Source organism: Ixodes scapularis, unplaced genomic scaffold (assembly GCF_016920785.2).
Source record: "Ixodes scapularis isolate PalLabHiFi unplaced genomic scaffold, ASM1692078v2 PGA_scaffold2__306_contigs__length_199485367, whole genome shotgun sequence".
In the NCBI taxonomy this organism is placed as follows: Eukaryota; Metazoa; Arthropoda; class Arachnida; order Ixodida; family Ixodidae; genus Ixodes; species Ixodes scapularis.
The window spans coordinates 28905485-28925729 of NW_024609857.1; the positions used below are offsets into that span (position 1 = coordinate 28905485).

The 20245-nt window shown below is 45.9% G+C and overlaps 2 protein-coding genes across 2 annotated transcripts; both read left to right on the plus strand.

Annotated features, from left to right (window-relative positions):
- The first annotated feature begins 6199 nt into the window (after window positions 1-6199).
- Window positions 6200-7471, plus strand: LOC8023969 (beta-1,4-mannosyl-glycoprotein 4-beta-N-acetylglucosaminyltransferase-like). The gene has a single exon (XM_029968758.2). It carries the CDS (start codon window positions 6200-6202, stop codon window positions 7469-7471), a length of 1272 nt encoding a protein of 423 aa, XP_029824618.2.
- Window positions 7472-17325: 9854 nt separating this feature from the next.
- On the plus strand, window positions 17326-18715 carry LOC115310406 (beta-1,4-mannosyl-glycoprotein 4-beta-N-acetylglucosaminyltransferase-like). Its single transcript, XM_029968774.4, has one exon. The coding sequence runs from the start codon at window positions 17523-17525 to the stop codon at window positions 18576-18578; it is 1056 nt and encodes a 351-aa protein (XP_029824634.4). The 5' UTR covers window positions 17326-17522; the 3' UTR covers window positions 18579-18715.
- The last annotated feature ends 1530 nt before the right edge of the window (window positions 18716-20245 follow it).

The following is a 20245-nucleotide window of genomic DNA, read 5'->3' on the forward strand; positions in this document are numbered from 1 at the left end:
AATTATGTTCAGTTTCTCCATAAACATGTTTCTCGAAGTATGGCGCTTATGCATACCTGTAGTGTCAAAACAGTAAAACGTGTTAATTTATAATTAAAAAAGTAACCCAACAGGTAACGTGCATTACTTCTTATCGGTAACTGTAACGCGTTCCTGTCTTTTTGCGGCAACGTAGAATGGTAACGCGTTTCTTTTATTTGCAAGTAATGAGTAATATGTTTCGTTACTTCACCCTTAAGCTGGGGCTGCAGCCAATGCGACAAGTACGAGAGCTCGAGGTCACGGCTTTGAAGCGTTCTACCGCAGAACAAGCGCTTTTGCTAGAAATGCTTATCTCAAAGCCAGGAGCGCGGGCTAGCTCGCGCTTGTAGCTTTGGCTTCAGTCTCAGCCTACGGGTGAACAAAGTATGTATAACACCGCGTAAAACAACCGATAATCTAGGGAATTCGAGAAACAAAGAAATATAGCACCGAAGCCTTCTCTTTAGGAAACCAACATTGCGGGGCATATTTATCGTGAGATTTAAAAACCAAAAATATTCTTTGGTTTCAGTTAAACTCTCTTTTTACTTTTCCGGAATAATTACCAACGCGTTTATATAATAAGTTTGAACGTTTGGCGGATGTTCCGAATTTCAATTGCTTTTCGGTACGGACTCCTTTGCAGGCGTCTTAGAGTTTTTAGTTGGAAAATGAGTATTTATTTATTGCACCTTAAAGGCGAATTTACACCGGCGGTTGATATGAGTTTGCAAAGCGGTCTAGGATGCGGTTCGCGAGCAACCCTGTTCAGGCGCAACTAGACGCGTTTGGCGGTTTCTCGGCGATCGATCCCGCCTGATCTTTTGAGACTTGCGTTTGGCAAACTTGGTTTGCAACCTAAATTCCAGTTTAATCCACGATCGAAAGCCAACATTTACTATTTTGGCAATCTGATGCTGTTTCTTCAGTCTGTTCGCACGCATCACGGGCTCAGGCAAAAAAAGAGACATGGACTCGCAAAACCCGCCTGCGATTCCCTCGACTTCAGAAGACGATGCCCCCGTCCGTTTCTTTGAAGTGGACCCTTCCCGCATGAGTAGCGGACCTGGTTTTAGGACTAGAGGGTCAGTTTCTCACCCTTGTCGTTCGTTTTTAAAATGTTCGTAGTTGTGAGCGGTACTGGCGGACCGTAGTGCGAGGAATGTGTTTGGTTCTAGCCGGTCGTGTCTTCGCATGGAGGCGGACTCTCCTCTCGTCACTTGTACGACGATGGAGTCTAGTGTTTCTTTAACGTTAAGTTCAAATAAACGCCGTATGGATTATCTATGGAATGTCTAGTACGTAGATTTTATTTCTTCGGTAGGTTCTATTTATTCCGTTTGGTAGTAGTAAACGTTACAGGTCGAGCTAGCGCAGGTACTTTGCCAGCTACGCGGTAGTGTTTTGGCTACGGAATGAGGCTCATGACGTCTCTATCCGCCTTTGTGGTGGTCATGCATGGTGTCGAAGGCTTTCAGTAGTTTACGCGACTGACTTAGTGTGTACGACAGGTGCCATTTCAGTCGATAAGGGGCGGATTCCGACATTCGACGGGCAGAGACTAACAGGCAGCAGGTGACGGGCTTTGGCAACCCGAATAATAAACATACTCTAACCCGAACCAAATCACCGGTGCGAAGCACGTTAATATTAGGAATCAAATATTCTCGCGGCTGATTTAAGTGATGGACATGAACATCGCGTTTCTTCTTCCTGCAACGCTAGGAGTACCACACCTTGGAGGCCTCACGAGCGACAGATGCCACCTCGTTTCGAGAGCCACCGACGTCACGTCAGCGTCGTGGTTCGCGAAAGCGGTTGGCAAAAACGCGCTCCGACCGCTCTCGATCTCAGCCGCTTTGCGAATAAGAACGCGTAGATCCGCTTTCAGTGTGAACGTGCCACAAGGGGCCGTTTAGGGCATTACATAATGGGGAGGGGCTAGGGGCATTCATACCATACATTGCAATACAGACACAAAAATAATTCAGAATAAATCAGTAACTATTCAAGAGCATCAAGTGTTAAAGCACGAACAATGTGATCGAAGAGGAGGCTAGAATTTCTCCTGTGCGACATCGGTGACGATGTAAGATTGGAGGCTGCTCCAGTCATTGGTGGCTTGTGGAAGGAATGATGGGTTGAAGGCGTTTGTCGAGCCAGAAATGCCTTTGATGGTACAGGCATTCTTAAGGCGAGATTATGTTCAGTCGGGAGATGATAATAAGGTTGTTTCAAGGTCGGGACAATGATAATAAATTGTATGAAGAATGCAGAGCTGCGAGGCTTTTCTACGAAGCTGTAGGGGCACAAAGGTTGGTTGACCTGTTAAGGCGGAAACACTGACAGAAAGGTTGTATGTGGAGAGAATTAACCGAGTAACCCTGTTTCGAATAGCTTCAAGATGATTGTTAAGGTAGACCTAATGAAACTTCCAGATAGAGGCGGCATATTCCGATTTTGGTCTGAGGAGCGTGTATTTTGTCAGCATGCGGACAGGCGATGGTGCAGATCTAAGGTTTCATTGGAGAAGTCCTACGGTTTTTGAACTATCAACAAAAATTGCTTTGATGTGGTTCTTCCATAAAAGGACCATTTTAAAGTTGAAACAAATTCACAACAGAAAAATGCAGAAAATCAAGAGCATTAACCAAAATGGCATTCGCTCTATTGTACAACGAGTCATAGTTCATTAACATGGCTAGCATAAAAATATACTTAAACAAAGCGCGCACGGGCCGCATGCGGCCCGCGCGTGCTTTGTTTCCGGCCCACGTTTCGGCTCATTGCAGAAAGTTGCTTACTACGCCATTCAAAACACCAAGCGCCCGCTCCGCTTGGCAAGCACCAGTGAAACCCTCTTACCTACTTTTCTCAGTCTTCAGCGAAGGAACTACGATTTCTCAGTTCAAACTTTCTCTCTCCACTAATCCCGCAGACATCAATAAGACAGCGTGTTCAGCTGTCCATATCCATGGTGTGGTTCTGTCTGAAAATGTTTCTACACGGAACGCGAAGAATTATTGACCTCTCTCGTCAAAACCCCTTCTCTCTTTCCCCACGTAACCTATCAACCCTCTCCCTTCCTGTTGGGATAGTTAGCTGGAAAAAAAATTGGATAAAACGGGCGGGAGAAAACATATGTTTGTGTTTTAAGACTTAGGCTAGGTGTCGCAAGCTACCTCCCGTTACCAAGGGTATAGCCATTAACACCCATCGATCCGCTCATCCATCCACATGAACAATGCCAGGTCAATGCAAAAGGGGAAAATACGAGATGGGATCCTGCTTTTGTTGAAAGAAGCTTGTTGGTCGTGAATTATGAGTGCTCTTCCAAAGAAGAGGAAAATCGACCAGGAGGGCCGGAAGTTCAATCACGAGTGGACATACAGGAACTTCTTCATTGAGAATACATCAAAGTGCATCTGCCTTGTTTGTCGCGAGTCTCTCGCCGTGCCTAACGAGTACAACATCCGTGGCCACTGCGAGACCAAACACGCCCGCGATTTCAGCGCCCTTTCAGATTCTGAGAGGCTAACGAAATCTGAGAACTAAAAGTGGAAGTTACCTGCTGAGCAAAAAATTATTACAAAAGCAAAAAACACGCTTGAAGCAGCTGCGAGGGCTTGTTTTCGAATATCTCGACAGATATCTTGTTTAAGTATTCCGTTTACTGATGATGACTGCGTAAAAAAGTGCCTTCTGGTTGCTTCTGAAGAAATGTGCCCGGACACGAAGTCACTTTTCCAAAATCTGAGCTTATCAAGATTTACAGTTTAGCGACGTGTACACGATAAAGCAGACGACCTATGAAAACAGCTGGAGAAGAGCTGCGGTCATTTTGTGCACCTTGCTTTGGATGACATATGTCGAGGATACTACTAAACTGCTTGTTTTCATCTGTGGTGTCAATGAAAACTTGGAGGTAACTCAGGAACTGGCAGAGCTTTGTTCAATGCATGGGCGGACTACTGGAGAAGAGATAAGCAAGGAGGTCAAAGACGTCGTCAATACGCCCGAGCTAGCGTGGGAAAAACTCGCAGGTGTATGCACCGATGGAGCCCCAGCTATGATTGGGCAAAGAAATGGAGCGGTTGCTTTACTCCAAACGTATACTGGCGTGGAACTGAAGCAATATCACTGCGTACGGCACCAGAAAGCGCTTTGTGCCAAAATGATGAAGTTCGAACATGCGATGAGAGTCGTCACGTTGGTTGTCAGCTTTATGCGTTATATAAAGCTGCAAGAGTACCTTAAAGAAATGGCGAACAAGCACAAGGATATCCTGTATCACACCGAAGTTCGCTGGCTGAGCCGTAGGAATGTTCTGAGTCGTTTCGTAGTTCTCAAGGACAAGATCATCGCTTTCTTGCTCGAAGAAGGGAAGCAAACACCAGAGCTGGAAGATGACCAGCGGCTAAGCATTTGGTATTTCTCACAAATATTTCATGCAACCTAAATACGCTCAACACAGCTCTTTAATGAAACGACAGCTTCATTTCGCGTTTGGTAAGTACAATCTTCGAATTCCAAGAAAATTTGCGCCTGTTCACATCGCAGATTCAAACTGGAAATTTAGCACACTTTGCAACCTGTCAGGAACATACTTCCATCAATGAAAATGTAGAAGTCGGTGACTACGACATACGCACCACACGTTGAGAGCCTTCTCTTTGAGTTCCAGCATCGATTCAAGGTACTTGAGGTCGAGAAAGCATACTACGACCTTTTCCGCGATACTTTTTCCGCGTCCCCGAAGGACTCTGATCCGACGATGCAACCGAAGTTCATCGACCTCCAGTCTTCACCGGAGCTGAAAACTATGTATCGCGAATCTCCGCAGCTTATGGTCTACAAAAACCAAAACAAGAGCAAGTATGGAAACCTCGTGAACCACGCCTTGAAACTGATGTCATTTTCCAGGAACCTTTATGTTTGTGAGCAGACCTTCTCACTGATGACTCTCAGCAAGAACCGCCTTCGATCTGCCATGACGAACATGAGATTGCGAATAGTGCTAAAGACAGCAACGAGTGCGATGGCACCTGATATCGGAAGCCTGACCGCAGCCAAAATATGCTGAACGTCGCACCAGGTGCGGCCCGCACAGTTTGCAATAATCATAATTTTGGCCCGCATAATTTTTTAGTTGTGCACCCCTGCGTTAAACGTGGGACCCTTTGTAATCGGCGAATTAGCCTGCGCTCTTGGATCGCGATAACATGACAGGCGCGGAGGATCGCTAGTTGATTTGCCGTCGACCCTAAGGTTACTTAGCGAAATATTCCTTTATGACCACACGAATGGATATTTGTCACGCCCGTCTGGGAAAGAGAAAGACAGAGTACATGTGGATTGCGGAAATCGGGGATAAGTTGTCTATTTACAGCAACGTAAAATTAAAGTAATAAAAAAAGTCGTTGGAAAATGAAGAATAAATTGGAGGGAAACAAATAACTAGACAAATTGAACGTACACTTGATGAAACAAGCAAGTGTATGGTCGCAGTCACAGTCACATTGGGTCTCGACGCTTCGCCCACGAGTCCGTCTGGCTGCGGGTCCCCAATAAGGCCGGCGCCTTCGCCTTGCTCAGGTACGAGAACCCAAGGTGTTGGAGCTTCCCCAGGCGCTATACATGGCAGCCCCAGTCGTCCTAGTCTGGCGACGGCCTCGTCGACCCTGTAAAGCACCTAGCTGGCCGTGGCAGCTGTCGGGCGCTAGTACAACCGTTCATTGCGGTGAGTCTCCCGGCTTGCAGAAACCACGACCGTGGCAGGTCGTGGCAGAAACGCCGCTCAGTGTCACACTCCCCGAGCTCGTGCTCTTCTCGTGCTCCTTATCTTTGTCGTCCACGTTTTTTCCAATTATCATTGTAATCAAACCGTAACAGTATTCAAGTAGAGCTCCTACAAATTTTAAGTGATAAGGTAGTCCGGCGGCCGATTACCAAGCACTAAAGATATATGTTTATTATGGCCACTTCATGGATGCCGCTCTGGATCGCAGCCTGACCAAACTTCTCGGCGCGAGCTGACGCGCTACTTTGCAATTCAGAAATGACGACGACGAGACCGAAACCTCCAGTCCACTCAATGTCATGCAAAACATAAGGTCTTCTTTTGGCAAAGAACACCTCTACCACAGTTCCCCATGAAAAATCTCGGAATCGCGACATCATGGCAGCACAGTGTAAACGTACGTCCGCGTTCGCGTTTGCCAGCGTGAAGTTCGTACTCGTTTTTCTTTCGCTGCTGACGTTAATATTCTGTACCTTCCTTGCTTTACGTTTCTCACAATTCGGCCGAATAGTTTACGCTCTGACTCAAGATGGTGCTGCGGAGGTCATCAGCCTAGCCCGGAAGGAACGCCCGAAGCAAGACGGCGAGAAGCTCATGCCGAATGCCAACGGTGGATCTTGTTTCGCTTACGGAACAAACGCATCTGTAAGCAATAATTCTTGCGTGTGTCTACAGGGCTGGAACGGAGATACTTGCTCAGTGCCTCAGGTCCTATGGATGGACCGCGGTGTTCGAAGATGGTACGCTCAAGGTATCATCAAGCGCCGTCCTCGACCTCGCATGATCATCAATTTGTTTATGTTCAACCACGAGATTGACATGTTAGACATCCGGATTCATGTTTTGGGTGACACGGTAGACTACTACGTGGTGTGCGAGTCCAACTACACTTTGTTTGGTAGCCCCAAGCAGCTCTACCTCAGCTCCAATCTCTCTGCTGGGTTCCTCTCGGAGCACAGACACAAAATCGTCCTCCTGAAGAGCGGATTCAATTACGCAATAGACAAAGATCATTGGGCGCCAGAGAATAACCTCCGAAGTCTTCTGTGGAAGGAGGGCCGGCATCGGTTCAAGAATCTGCGTGACGACGACCTCCTCATGCTAAACGACGCGGACGAAATTCCCAGTAGGGAGGTGATGCTCTTTCTAAAGTACCACGATGGTTACAGAGAGCCGATCGTGTTGTACCTCCGGTGGTTCTTCTACGGCTTTTTCTGGGAGAACTACTTGCCATCTATAGTGCCCAGCATCTGCACTGTAGCTTACCTTCGAGAGGTATATGGCGACGACTCAAACCTCGTGCGCAGGAACGAACACCCTCGAGATATTCCACCTGCTGGGACTAGCACAGGAACACAATGGACTCCGTGGGCGATAAGAGGTGTGCAGCCAAACTACGCCGGTTGGCATTGCTCCTGGTGTTTTAATGTTTCGGGAATTCAGCACAAACTAATGTCGGCTCAGAGAGACGACGGAATTCGATGGGGAGACTTGGCAAAAAAGCGCGATCCTGAGTACATTATGCGTCTCAGGAAGGAAGGTAAACTTTTTGACGAGCGTCAGCCGCTCAAGAGCACCGACAGCTACCAAGCTGCTCCTGCCTACCTTTTGCAAGACGTAAGGCGATGGCTTCACTTATTGATTCCCTAACACAAGGTGGACCAGCGCTCAAGTTGTGAACTTGTTTCATTGAGTGCATTTCTTGACTACGAATGTCTCGGTTTGTACAGCAACATGTGTTTAAACATGTGTTGTTGTACAAACCGGGTGACGTCGCAGAAGATTGTTTTGATTACCCTGTTAATTGTAATTGTGCGCTTAAAGAATGTCATAAGACTGGTGTTGAACTAGATCAACAAAAAGTTTTATGGTGGCTCTACCCGTACAGTTGGCGAGCTGGCGATATGGCTGCATATCTTCTTGATTCGGCTACACGCGGGAAAACGTTGAAGGAGTTGATGTTGTTATAATATAAAAAAGACTTTTGTTCCTTGACATGTTGTGCTTTGATATATGTAGGCGTGAAAGAGTTAGCGGGAAAGAAAATAAAGTGCAAATTAATATTTATTTAAAAACGAATGATTTTCTAAAACGCTACGATCAATTTAATAATAAACCGAGCAAATGTAAACTCAAATTCAATTTTCAGCCGTGACTAATTTTGGCACGGGGAGTGAACAAATATACTTTACCGTTAATTAAATCAAGATACGCTTTACAAAATTGCTCGGATTGTTCAGCCCTGCTTGTTACCCCTCTGAGATCTGTATGAAATCTCGATTATCAATATACTTTTTTGCAAAGTCGATCAAGCAACACACACTCTCAACAAAAGGGTTGTCGTGGGGTACTAGCTTTGGGGTAGTCAGAAGCCGTCACAGATATCGCTACCCCACCTTCGTTATACTGACAACCCCACGGGTAATCACACGGCACGCAATCAACAGGTTGCCAAAGTGAGCACCCCCAAAAGCAACATGGCGGCTGGCAAGCGACAGTGGAGCAGTACGAGTAAGGCCTAGCGAGTTGGACTGCTTTTTGCTAAAATACGATTCTCAAGTGCGTGCGCCCGTTCGCGGCCTTCCGTGCGCACTGAAGCACTCCAAAACGCGCCTCGAACCACGGACACCGCACGTATTACGAGTAGAGGCGACGATGTGAAAGAAAGGGGGGGGGGGGGGGGGGGGCAGGCATTTGAGGGGGTTGTCCGCGACTGCTTTCGCGCGGCCGGCTGCATTTACTTCGCGGCCAGAAAACATTCAAGAAAGGAATCGTATAGCGACAAATGGAATGATATCTTTATTGAACAGAGCGTCTCCTTGCTGTGCTTGCCGCAAGTGACCCGGCGGTTTCGGTTGACAGCGCGGTGAGGCGAAGCATCACCGATTTAAGCGGCGTCGGTTCCGATCGTTCAATGCTCCTGCTCACCTGTTAGCATTCGTTATCCACTTCCAAGTCCCTGGTAATCCTCACCGCGTTCGTGCACGCACTTCGCGCTATTCACCGCACGGAACACCCATTCAACTGGCTATGAGACTGATCCCACTGGGACGAGAGGCTGAGAACCGAACCCTTTGGGGCTGCTCCGTCGAGCCATGGAACGCCTCCATGTTTTTCACTCAAATAAGTAGACACATAAACGCGCGACTCCTTGAATTGGGCGGCGCCACGCGCCACCTAACGGAGAGGGCTCAAACTAGAAAAAAAAACGAAATCAACAGTCTTTATGTTCAGCGCTTCGTCAGACATTCACGTATGTACAGTCGGGAGCAAAAGTTTGCGGGGCACGGGAGCGCGTGCCGAAATGCATCGCCGCGCCGTCCGACGGCGCGCCGCCGCATTAAGGAGACGCGCTTTGCGCATGCGCGTCTTTCGTGCTCGCAATCATGTCTCTTTCGCTCGTTTCTTTTCGACGCCCTCCTGATAACAGGAGTCGGCGCCAGGGGCGCGGGTTAGCGCTTCGCTGGTTGTCATGTTGTGCGTCTGCTTCAGCCGCCTCAGCCACCGCGCTTTGTCATGGAGGTCGCGTACGGGGAAGAGAGGGGGGGGGGGGGGGGGGTAACCAGGCGCTCCTTCACCCAGCGCGGCTGCTGAGGCAGCTGAAGAGGACGCAAGGCATGACAGCCAGCGCAACGGCAACTTGCGCCCCTGGCGCCGACTCCGGTTATCAGGAGTGAGTCGGACAGAAACGAGCGAAAGAGACATGACTGCCAGCACGAAGGGCGCGCATGCGCAAAGCGTGGCTTTTTAATGCGGCAGATCGCCGTCGCACGGCGCGGCGATGCCTTTCGGCACGCGCTCCCGTGCCCCGCAAACTTTTGCTCCCGACTGTACATATTCTACTACACACTTCACACATACCCTACATACAGACACCATAGCATTCTACACAGGAACGCGTTCAGACACAGCACAAGGTACTATATGAGATATTGACACTCTGCATTCCTATATATACGTCTAGTCGACACCGCCACCTTATATACTGCTGTATTTTCTGTGACCGATTAGGATGGTGACCACTGTCATATTTTGCATAAATACGAAAAGACTGTGCAAGGTTTACGCGTATATATTATTTTCCTCTACTGCCCTTAGGAAAGCGCTCGTATCTCTAATGTAATCTATTGCAAAAGTGAACTGCAGGTCATGAATAAATTTGAATAGTTGCTACACGTCACGTTTTGATCAGTTTCGTTTTCTCGCTAGCCTACACTTTAAGTATACAGAAGCCTGTTTAATTGATTGTATTAATTATCGAAAACAATTTCTGCAATCACAACTTTCTGAACACGCTGATGCATTTTCTTTTCTCTTTTTACATATCCGAATGACTTCAGCGGCGGTTGAGTAAATGTTGAGTACACTGAGCGCGCGCAGGTGATTCTAGCGAAGCCCGTCCGCCGGTCCTCCCCGAAGCGTTGTTTCAGTTTTCTTCTTTTCGCTACAATTGTTTCTGCTCAAGCGTGTGTCTTTCAAATATGCGTTCTATGCGCTCGCGCCAAGAGGACAGTGCAGAATTGCCGCTTTCGGGCCCGTGTCTTCACCTGCAACGAACGCGAAATACGTATGCTAAATTATGTAAAGCCTGGTTCAGACAGTGGCGTTTGACTGCGTCTGACTGCGTTGCGGCAGCGAGAAACCAGGGCATCCCTGCTGCTTACATCGCGTGCGAAGATGATTCCTTGAATAGACTACTTCCATAAAGCCATGCATGCAACACGGCGCGCGTTGCACTCTGGGAACTAGTTGGCCAGGGAGGAGAGTGACATGGTTTCGGTTTCGATCGACACGTCGACAAGAGATTATACACAGAGCGTGTACTAAAAACAGCCGTTATTTTATGTTTTCTGGTCCCGAGAGCGTCATTTGTGGTCTCTACTCTAACCTAAATGGCCAGACCTCGAAGCTTTAGCACAAGCCCGAGACGTGTAGCTTGTCTTAACACATGCGTGTTGTATTTTTGTACTTCAGCCTTTCCGTTAGCGTTCCAATCGAGGTATGTGGACGAGCCGGTGCTGGGAATCTCGATGCTGCGAAGCTCGGGGATCTTGCTTGTGTACGAATCAACAAGCTGTAGCAACCAATAAGTATGCATACATCGAGCTCGCGCCTTTACATTAGTGTTGTTGATCAGGACGTTTTTTTGTTTGTTTTTTCATGCGTCCATAGACAAAATATGACTTTTTGCAATTACTGTTTTTCTTAATACGCCTGAGTACGCGAGGTAAAACTCGGAGGCGCAATTGAAAAGCTCAGTTTTAACACACTTCTTATCTCTTATCTGTACTGACACGCAGCACTGCACGAAGTGAAGTCTCCACCCGCTTGAATTCCACTAATATTCAACACAGCATATGCGCATAAAGTTATCCTGCAATCATATAAGCACATTCGCACATACAAAACGTTTCAAGAAAGCAAAAGTCGAGCACTTATGTGAAGAATGTTGCACCGTTCGCTGGAAGTGCACCGGACGGGTATGAACCCCAATGCGGTGCGCCAAACGAACGAAATTATTCAAAGCGCATTTGACGGTTGTTAATGGCCATAATATTTGTTACGTGTTTGCTTTCTTCCTGCCTGAGTATGCCGAGATAATTTCAGGCACACCGTTCAGGCACACATCTTGGGCGTCAGTAAAAGCTCGTCCAAAAATGCTTAGCCAGGAGTAGGGGACGCTTGTTAGGGCCTCCGTCGTAGCTCGCCGATCTCAGCGTTTGCTTAAACTTAATCTTCTATCAGCATAAAATTTGAGTGGGAGATATACGATGACATGAGGAAGACATCATAGTAACTTTTGTGCAGTAGTGAGGTCGAATTTATTGCGTTTCCTTAAAAGTTTATGCGTCAACGCTGGGCCCAACTTTGATACTCCTGTGAGGAAGCGGCTTGCTTTTCGCCCAATGAAGTAACAAGAAGCGGACGTTTGGCAAACAAAATACGTGTAAGGCTCCATGTGACGAAATTTCAGTTGTAGTTTACTGGTACTAGACGGGATTATTGAAATTGAACTCAAAGATGCACTCGTGGGGTGAGGTGACGAAGCCATGTCTTACTACGTTCATACGGAGTTATAATATCCGGTGGTTCGGGAACCAAGGAAAGTGCCCCGGCCTTCGTTTTGCATCGCTCGAGAATGAGTGTATTGTACGTTTGTGAAAAGTCGGGTAATCGAAAACGCAAGCAGCGCGTTCGGTCGCGGCGTGATAGCATGAGGTGAAGCTGCTCAGTCGAAACCGAAACTGAGTGGCCAACTAGTTCCCAGAGTGCACTGCGTGGTATTTCGCCACGATGGGGCGCGTCGGTTTTGGAAGAAGTCCATTGGATTCCACGCTTCATACGAAGCACAGTCGTGCCGGTGAGTCGCTTTCGGTTCTCGACGCAAAGCTGTCAAACTCATTCAAACGCAAGTGTCTGAACCGGCCTTACCGCTCATTCACACTGGAAGCGGATCCGCGTTTGCAAAGCGGTTGCGAACGCGGTTGTATAAATATCCAGTACGATTGCACGCGCACTCCATGACATCAAGTGCGCGTGCAATTGGACTGGATCTTTATACAACCGCGCTCACAACCGCTTTGCGAATGCGGATCCGCTTCCAGTGTGAATGAGCTGTTGAGCATCAAAGAACGCCGAGAACATAGTTCTCTGCGCTGCACCTGCTGTCGTCTCCAGCAATACTTTTTCTAAAAAAAAAAAATTCTAAAACAAATAGCACGTATATGTTTGCCAATGCATTATTTTTGGAAATTTACTTGGAATCTTTTATATAGATAAAAGGAACGCGTGCTGGAAGGCCTGAAATCCTAGTCCCTTTCGAAGTACTCCGCCTTGGATGACACATACTTGTTTGAGCTTTTTTTTTTTTTTTTATCGAGTATGCTCGATGAAATGTGCCAAATGAGCCAGTGAAGGCGAATCATGTATCCCGAGACAGAGAAATAGTGAAATACACGAACATGATCGCAGATATCTGTGTAGGTTCGTCCCGTCCGGCCTGAGTCGTGGTGTGCAATGCTTCATACTTCACTGCACTTGCAAGCAAAAAAATTGGGTACGACAGGAGCGCAAGTTCGGCGGAACGGGCGGAACCGAGGAGGCCACTTGCAACTGAACTGCACGCAGAACTGACCGATCACACCTTTATTGAAAGCACGCTCTTTACTGAACCGCACAATAAAAGACGACAAGAGTATCTCGTCCGACGAACATTCAAGTCAACTCACGCCTGTGCGTAGCTTTCTGTGCTTTTCTAGAGATTTGGTTAAATTCCTCGAGCACGACGCCAGCTGCCAGCTGTTGTTTACTGTTGTATATCGTAAAACCCGCGACGGAACCAAAAAGGACAACCGCGATACTTTTTATCTGCCTCGGGTTTTAGTAGGTGCGTACCAAAGTTGCCTGTACTTGTTTGTTTTCTGCCAGTTTAGGCGAAATGAGCCAGACGCTTGTTTCGAGCGGTTTAAATTTGAATAAATAATAACCAACGCACAAAGAAAACAAGTTTTAAGTACTTTTTGAGATTTTTGAAGTGACTTTTACTATTAAACGACTGCATGCACTTGAATGTTCAATTCAAGAGTTTATAAAACGTGACTACCCCATGCTTGTCACCTTCCAACAGGGTGCTAACTCTCAATGGCTCGAGCCCAGTGGGTAGTTAGGTAAGCCTGTGGGGTAGTTACAGCCGTCAAAACGCACGATGACTAGGCGGGGTGCTCACTTTTTCTTAGAGTGCAGGTGGTCGCCATTCCTTGAGCACGAAGCGTGTGATTAGATCAGAGTCATCTTAAAGGCGTACAGAAACTAAATTTTATCTCTTATCTCTTTGTTTTACCAGAAACTATGTTAATCAGCACCTCAGAAACAGAAGTATTTCGTTTGTAAACGCAAAATAATAAATTTAAAACAAACGAAACGAGTTCTCAGTACCACCTTGTTGTTGGGAGGCCGATGTGGTTATGACGTTGAATGCCTCCCGCACCAGCGCCACTCGCGGAAGTACAGCGCAAACGTATAGACAACTCGGGCATGAACGGAGTCGCGAAGCTTCCGCAGTGCTTCCGCAACGTGCATTCCACACCACCAAGATCGCCATTCTTAGCAGTCCATAGGTAGGAGCTTAATCTGAAGATGCGGAGACCTCTGCCAAGCCAACCATGTCTCCCTCCCCCTCTATGTCCTCCGGATGCGCTGTGAACAACGCACCCAAATATTGAATCCGGCGAATACCCTATATACATAGCTTTCAGGTGTTGCCATTGCTGGGTACTGACGGTTATGTCTACTTACTGGTTACCTCCACCTCCTAATTCTGTGTTGGGAAACTAACGCGGTGAACCGAATGCACATCAAATACCGGCATGGCCGCAAAGGATTTCATGGAAGAGCTATGTATAGGGGCGTACAGTCCTCGAATATCAGTATCAGGCGAGATTATCACGCGTTGACGCCACCAAGTGGATATACCCGCAATTAACTACAGTGTGGTTGGACGTGCGGAGGCCTTTGACGTCACGAGCGTATGGCATGCCGCTTCTCGGCGGCTAATTTTGAAGCGAGAGGTCGAGAGCTCGCAACCACGTCATTTCGTTTCCGTGCCCCTTTAATAAGCAAGAAAGTGAAGTTACGTTGTCGGCGAAAACCAAGAAGCGAAGGCACCTCCTTTTGGAGCTTCTCGACACTGCCGTTATGCGGCGTTGATTTGACTGGAGCCTCGAATACTCCGTTACAAATATCTCGCAAAAAACAAAACAAAAGAGGTGTACAATGTTTTATGCAAATAAACAACCTTTCTTGAGAGAACTCGGTCACAAATTTCGGAAGCTATATGCATGCAGAGAACAAATACTATAGGTGCGCGTAGCTATGCCCGCCACGTTTTCTTCAAGGTGGTAAATAACAATAGAGATCATATGAATAATGGTTTAAAACGTGATTTATATTACATGGGTTTTAATATAGTAATTTTAATTATTCCTTCACAAAAACAACATTTTATAATGTATACTTGCTCACAGTTTTCCTATCATTTGAGTCTTTCATGTTAATATGACCTTTTTAATAAAGAAAAAAAATATCGAGAAAGATTTGTGCCAGGCTGGACATAAACAGGAAGGAGTGGTCTTCTGAGCGAATCGTAGCGTTCAGCTGTGTTTCTACTTCTGCTTGGTCGCTAAGTCACTGGGTGTCTTATTGCAAGTAATGCGTACCAAACACACAAAAAAAAATTAAAACAAAAAAATTAGGCGTTCATGCTCATGTACGCAAATTCATATCGGCAGATGCAGATAAAAAAATTTTGTCAGAGACAGATGAGCCACGGGTCAGCTTGATCTTACTTCGGCTAGTATACCCGTTCTGTCTTATATATTCGTCCCACATGCTTCATGAGACCATACTTCTGCTTGCGAACATTAAATAATTAAAAAATAAACATTGCCGAGGAGCCATTGGTAAACTGGCAAACTGTGTTCAAGTTCAAAAGCCACAATTCTAAATTGTAGAAGAGTTTTTTTGTTGTTTTTTTTTTTTGTTTGCACTTTTGTTGCTGCCAGGAGTGTACTCATATTTTGCTTGAACAAACAGTTGCGCAATCAGCCGGAAACCGACGGAAAACATTTCTTCTTGAAGCTTTAAAGGGAAATTGTGGAAAAAGATTGGAACCCCGTCGTCTCATGCTCGGATTTGTTGGTGGATAACAGAAAATAAAGTGTTTTACTACGTAAAACAATCCGGCTACTTCCATCCTAACAAGACGTGGTGTTTACGTAAAGGATAGAAAGTTCCTTACTAAACTCTACTACTCTAAGGCACGTATAGATTTACACCGAATGTTTTTTCACACTGTTTTAAGATTTCAGTGGTTTGAACTAAAGTCTCTAGATAAGAGCTTCCTACAAGTAGCGACATTCTTTGAAGCGCCGACTTCGTGACGGTGCAGATTTTAGGAAGCGAATGGCGGCGCACAGCAGAGGTTGCAACTGAATGCCGCCATTTTGTTCCAGCGGAATATGCTTTGTCATTTTTATTGGTTGTCGTTACTTGTAAAAGAAGTATCAAGAGACTTTAATTCGAAGCCTTCAACAATCAATCGTCCATGTTTAAAAGAAAAAATACATCGGCAACAAAAAAAGGAAAACATCATTTTGTAGATACCGTAATTTAAGCCATGCAAATCGGATATAAAACAATTTTGATTTAAAGAAAATCTGACTTAAATTAATATAAATCTTACTTATTCAATAAAACATGATTGTGCGAACGTTCTTTATACTCGAGTCATGGAAGCCAACACAATGCCGTGTGAGTGTTAAGGGCGATTCACACACTTCCGTTAAGTCCGACTAAGAGCGAGGGTTGCTATAGCAACAGCTCCGTCGCCTCCAACGAAACCGGTTTTTAGCCCGTTTAGTTGGAGCCGACGGAGCTGTTGCTATAGCAACCCGTACGTTGGAAGCTGTTGCAGTCGCACTCGGTCGAATTCACGCAGGTGTGTGTGTAAATCGCCCTTTAAGGTGACTACGTAGAAGGGACGCAGTGACGGCGGAGAGCGTGTCACATTCTACGCTCACAGAACTGGACTGGCTAGAATGGCTCGTAACTTCCCTTACGGTCGGACTTGAGATATAGTTGAGTATAGGTAATTAAAAGTAGATATGCTTTTTTTATATTATTTATCTCGTGACTGGCTCTCGTTACAGCAACGTGCGGGAAATGAATAACCACAACTTTGTTTGCTTTTTTTAAATCTTTATAATCACTATTACTTAGAGCTTCTTTGTTCCTAACAGCGCTTGTAGCATAAAATTTTCGCGTTTTTTGGTGAAATGTAGACGACAATGATTCCGTTCATTCTCATGCTCACAGAGGAAACTCCTTGCTACGGTTTGTGTGAATTCTTTTGTTGGGTGAGTAAAACTAAAAAAAAAAGAAGCAGAGTGCGGTCTCTTCGGTTACGCCAAGTCACTGACACATGGGTAAATAAGGATTGTACAATATGAACATGTTTCCAATCTAAACTGATGCTTTGGCTACACAAGTCCTGAAGTGTGTGTGTAAGTGGGGGAGGGGGGAACGTTACAAGAGCTCCTCCCTTTGTTCCGTCGCCCATTGATTATCGGTTATCTTGGCATGGGGCGCCCTGGGCAGTGTGGGCACATAATCACGCTTATTTCCTTCTTCCTATCAGACACCGGGCATTTTATTTGTGTTCGCAAAAAAGCAACAACAGGTAGTCAGTTGTTTTATGGTATTGACACTCCCTGTGCCCTTTTAAAACCTCGAGCTGCGTAATACTCATTGCCTTGTTGTAAAAAGAACAACTCCACAACGCAAGCATCGAAAAATCCAGAACATAAATAAAAACGTGTACTGGAGTTTATTACGTTGTTGCAAACTGGATCACGTGCTCTCTACTCTCAACGAAACATCTGTGCCGCGGCACCGAAATGGAATGGTTCAGTTTGGGGATACGATGGCAGCACAGCAGGGGAGTCGGACTGCATTCGCAGCCGCTTGTGCCAACGTAAAACTGATATTCGTGTTTGTTTCTCTGCTAACGTTAATTATCTACATCTTCACCGCGTTCCGGATTTCGCAATTAGGTACAAGCGGTCAATTTTTTAGGCAAAACAGTCCCGCGGAGATTATCGGCGATACCCGGAGAAAACACGCAAACCAAGAGCGGTACAAGTCGATGCCGAGTGCCGACAGTGAACCCTGCTTCTCCTACGGAACCAACAAATCGGTGAGCAAGTATTCTTGCGTGTGCCTAGACGGGTGGAACGGAGACACCTGCTCAGTACCGCAGGTCGTATGGGAGGACCCTGTTTTTCGAAGTCTGCATTCCCAAGGCCTCATCAAACGCCGCCTCATACCTCGCACAATAATTAGTTCCTTTATGTTCAACCACGAGATGGACTTGCTGGACATCAGGATTCACGTTTTGGGTGACGCAGTGGACTACTATGTGGTGTGCGAGTCCAGCTATACTAATTTCGGCAGTCCCAAGCCGCTCTACCTCAGCTCCAATCTCTCCGCTGGATTTCTCTCAGAGCACAGAAACAAGATCATCCTCCTGACGAGCGAAACCAATTACGGCATGTACAAAGATCCTTGGGCACCCGAGACTAACATCCGAAGTCTTCTCTGGCAGGAGGGCCGTCATCGGTTCAAGAATCTGCATGACGACGACCTCTTCATGATAGGCGACGCAGACGAAATTCCCAGCAGGGAGGTGATGCTCTTCCTCAAGTACCACGACGGTTACGGAGAACCGGTCGCTTTTGGACTCCGGTGGTTCCTCTATGGCTTCTTCTGGGAGAATGACAGGCCAGTCATCGTGACTAGCGTCTGCACCGTGGGTTACCTTCGAGACGTGTACGGAGACGACTCAAACCTTGTGCGAAAAAACAAACCTTTTCGCGTCATTCAGCCCACTAAAACTAGCACTGGAACAGTATGGACTCATTGGACGATAAAAGGTGTTTCGCCTAAGTATGCCGGTTGGCACTGCTCCTGGTGTTTCAGTATCTCGGGTATTCAGATCAAACTGGCGTCCTCTCAGAGAGACGACGGAATTCGCTGGGCAGATTTTGCCGAAAAGCACGACCCCGAGTACATTCGTTTTCTCCGGAGGGAAGGTAGATTCTTCGACGAGAGTCCGCCACTCAGGAAAGCTGACGGCTACCGAGCCGCGCCGGCTTACGTTGTGCAAGAAGTAAAACGCTGGCCATACTTACTGGACGTCTAGCTTGTGTGGTCGGAAGCCCAAGGTTTGAGATTCATTCATTCATTGTGTTTTTCTGCAAGCGAATGTCCCAGTCTGCTCGGCTGAGTTCGTTTTGTCCCCTTTTTTTAAGTTGAACGCCAAGTATTTAGGGATCAGGTAACAGAGGGACCTTCCGATCTTGCAACGACTTGCAACCCTGCGCTAAGAGTGTGTTGGCTATGAAGGTCGGTGGGCTGATGTAGATCAACAATACGCCTTATGATCAGCTCAGCTTGCTGGTTTTGGAAGTTTTTTAACATGACGACGCATTTATTGGAATCACCGCCGCCAGTGTACACAGTTAATCTAAAATTTTAAAAAAGTATTTTTGTTTATTGACGTATTTTGTTTTCGTATGTTAGAAGTAGGGAGAGGTTTATTGACAATTGTAAACGAGGAGTAATGCAACTGACATTTATAAAGCATAGTGCAATACTGACTCGCAGCAGAGTGATAGCTTACAAATGATAAACAGAGCAAATCTCAACCTAACAGTTTACTGTGAGTAAGAAAGGCTTTCTTTAAAATATGAACTTACCGTGAAAATATAAAAATACGTTGAACAGAATTGCCTGCAACTTTCATGCTCACCATGCCAACAAAAAGTACGGTACTAAATCATCTACCTTTTTATTTCCAGCAATTCATTAGTGTTTGCAGAAGTCATGAGCTTATGGATTCGTTAGATCACTACTTGATAATTTCCTCTGATTTCAAGTATGAGGATTCTGATTTCTCAAACAGCACTCACAAATAGGCTACGAGAAATCCTATCGACTTCCAAATAACCTGGGAGCTAACATCGAGGTTGCGTTTGAGCCATTTAGTCAAAGTTTTTAATGAATTACGGGATATGATAAAATGTCAACGATCGTTCTTGCACTGAAAGTGGCAAATACAAATTATTAAAAATAAATCATATACATTCAGGATTCCATGACTAAGGATCTACATCATTTCGAGTTATTCTTTTATTTACACACGTGTCAGTATCTAAACAAATTTTTGTTGTGCCGTATTTCAGACTTATGTAAGATGCGCGTACACAAGGTCTAGATGCGCAGTCGTAGTGATGACAGAGAACAATTCCACCTATATTTGCAGTCTTACAAACAATTTTCCTGCGTCAATCTCTCAAGGTTTTAATGCAAAAATGTTCCAAAAGCCGGGTTTTGTACTTCCTACCTGCAAGGTTTTGTACTTCCTACCTGCAAATGTCACCTTGGCCTTGGTTCACGTCCCTGCAGGCTTGTACGTGACTCAAGAACTCTACAAAATGCAATGTCGTTTAACTGCTTGAGTAATATATTATATTTCAGTTACAGTTTTTTCCGGCAAGTAACTGTCTATTTAAAAAAATAGAGTTTCAGAGTTAGTATTTTTTAAAATACAAATTACTCCCAAACTGTAACAATAGGCATGTTCATTACAAATATTTTCGTACAAAAAAAAAAATGTCGGAAGATCAATTTTATAATCGCAACGAGCGAGAAGACCGCAGGTAAAGATAATCCTGACAGAAAGTTATCTTTTCAGCCCCTCAGCAAGTTTCTCCGTCTGTGTCATGTTACCACCGGGCAGGCAGCCTTGCCCTCAACGACAGCTGGAATACAACACAAAATGAGAAGGTGATCTTGAAGCGCCCTTTA

Bases quoted from the DNA above. Each gene is read 5' to 3' on its own strand.
- LOC8023969 (XM_029968758.2), top strand. From the start codon at position 6,200: ATGGCAGCACAGTGTAAACGTACGTCCGCGTTCGCGTTTGCCAGCGTG.
- LOC115310406 (XM_029968774.4), top strand. From the start codon at position 17,523: ATGCCGAGTGCCGACAGTGAACCCTGCTTCTCCTACGGAACCAACAAA.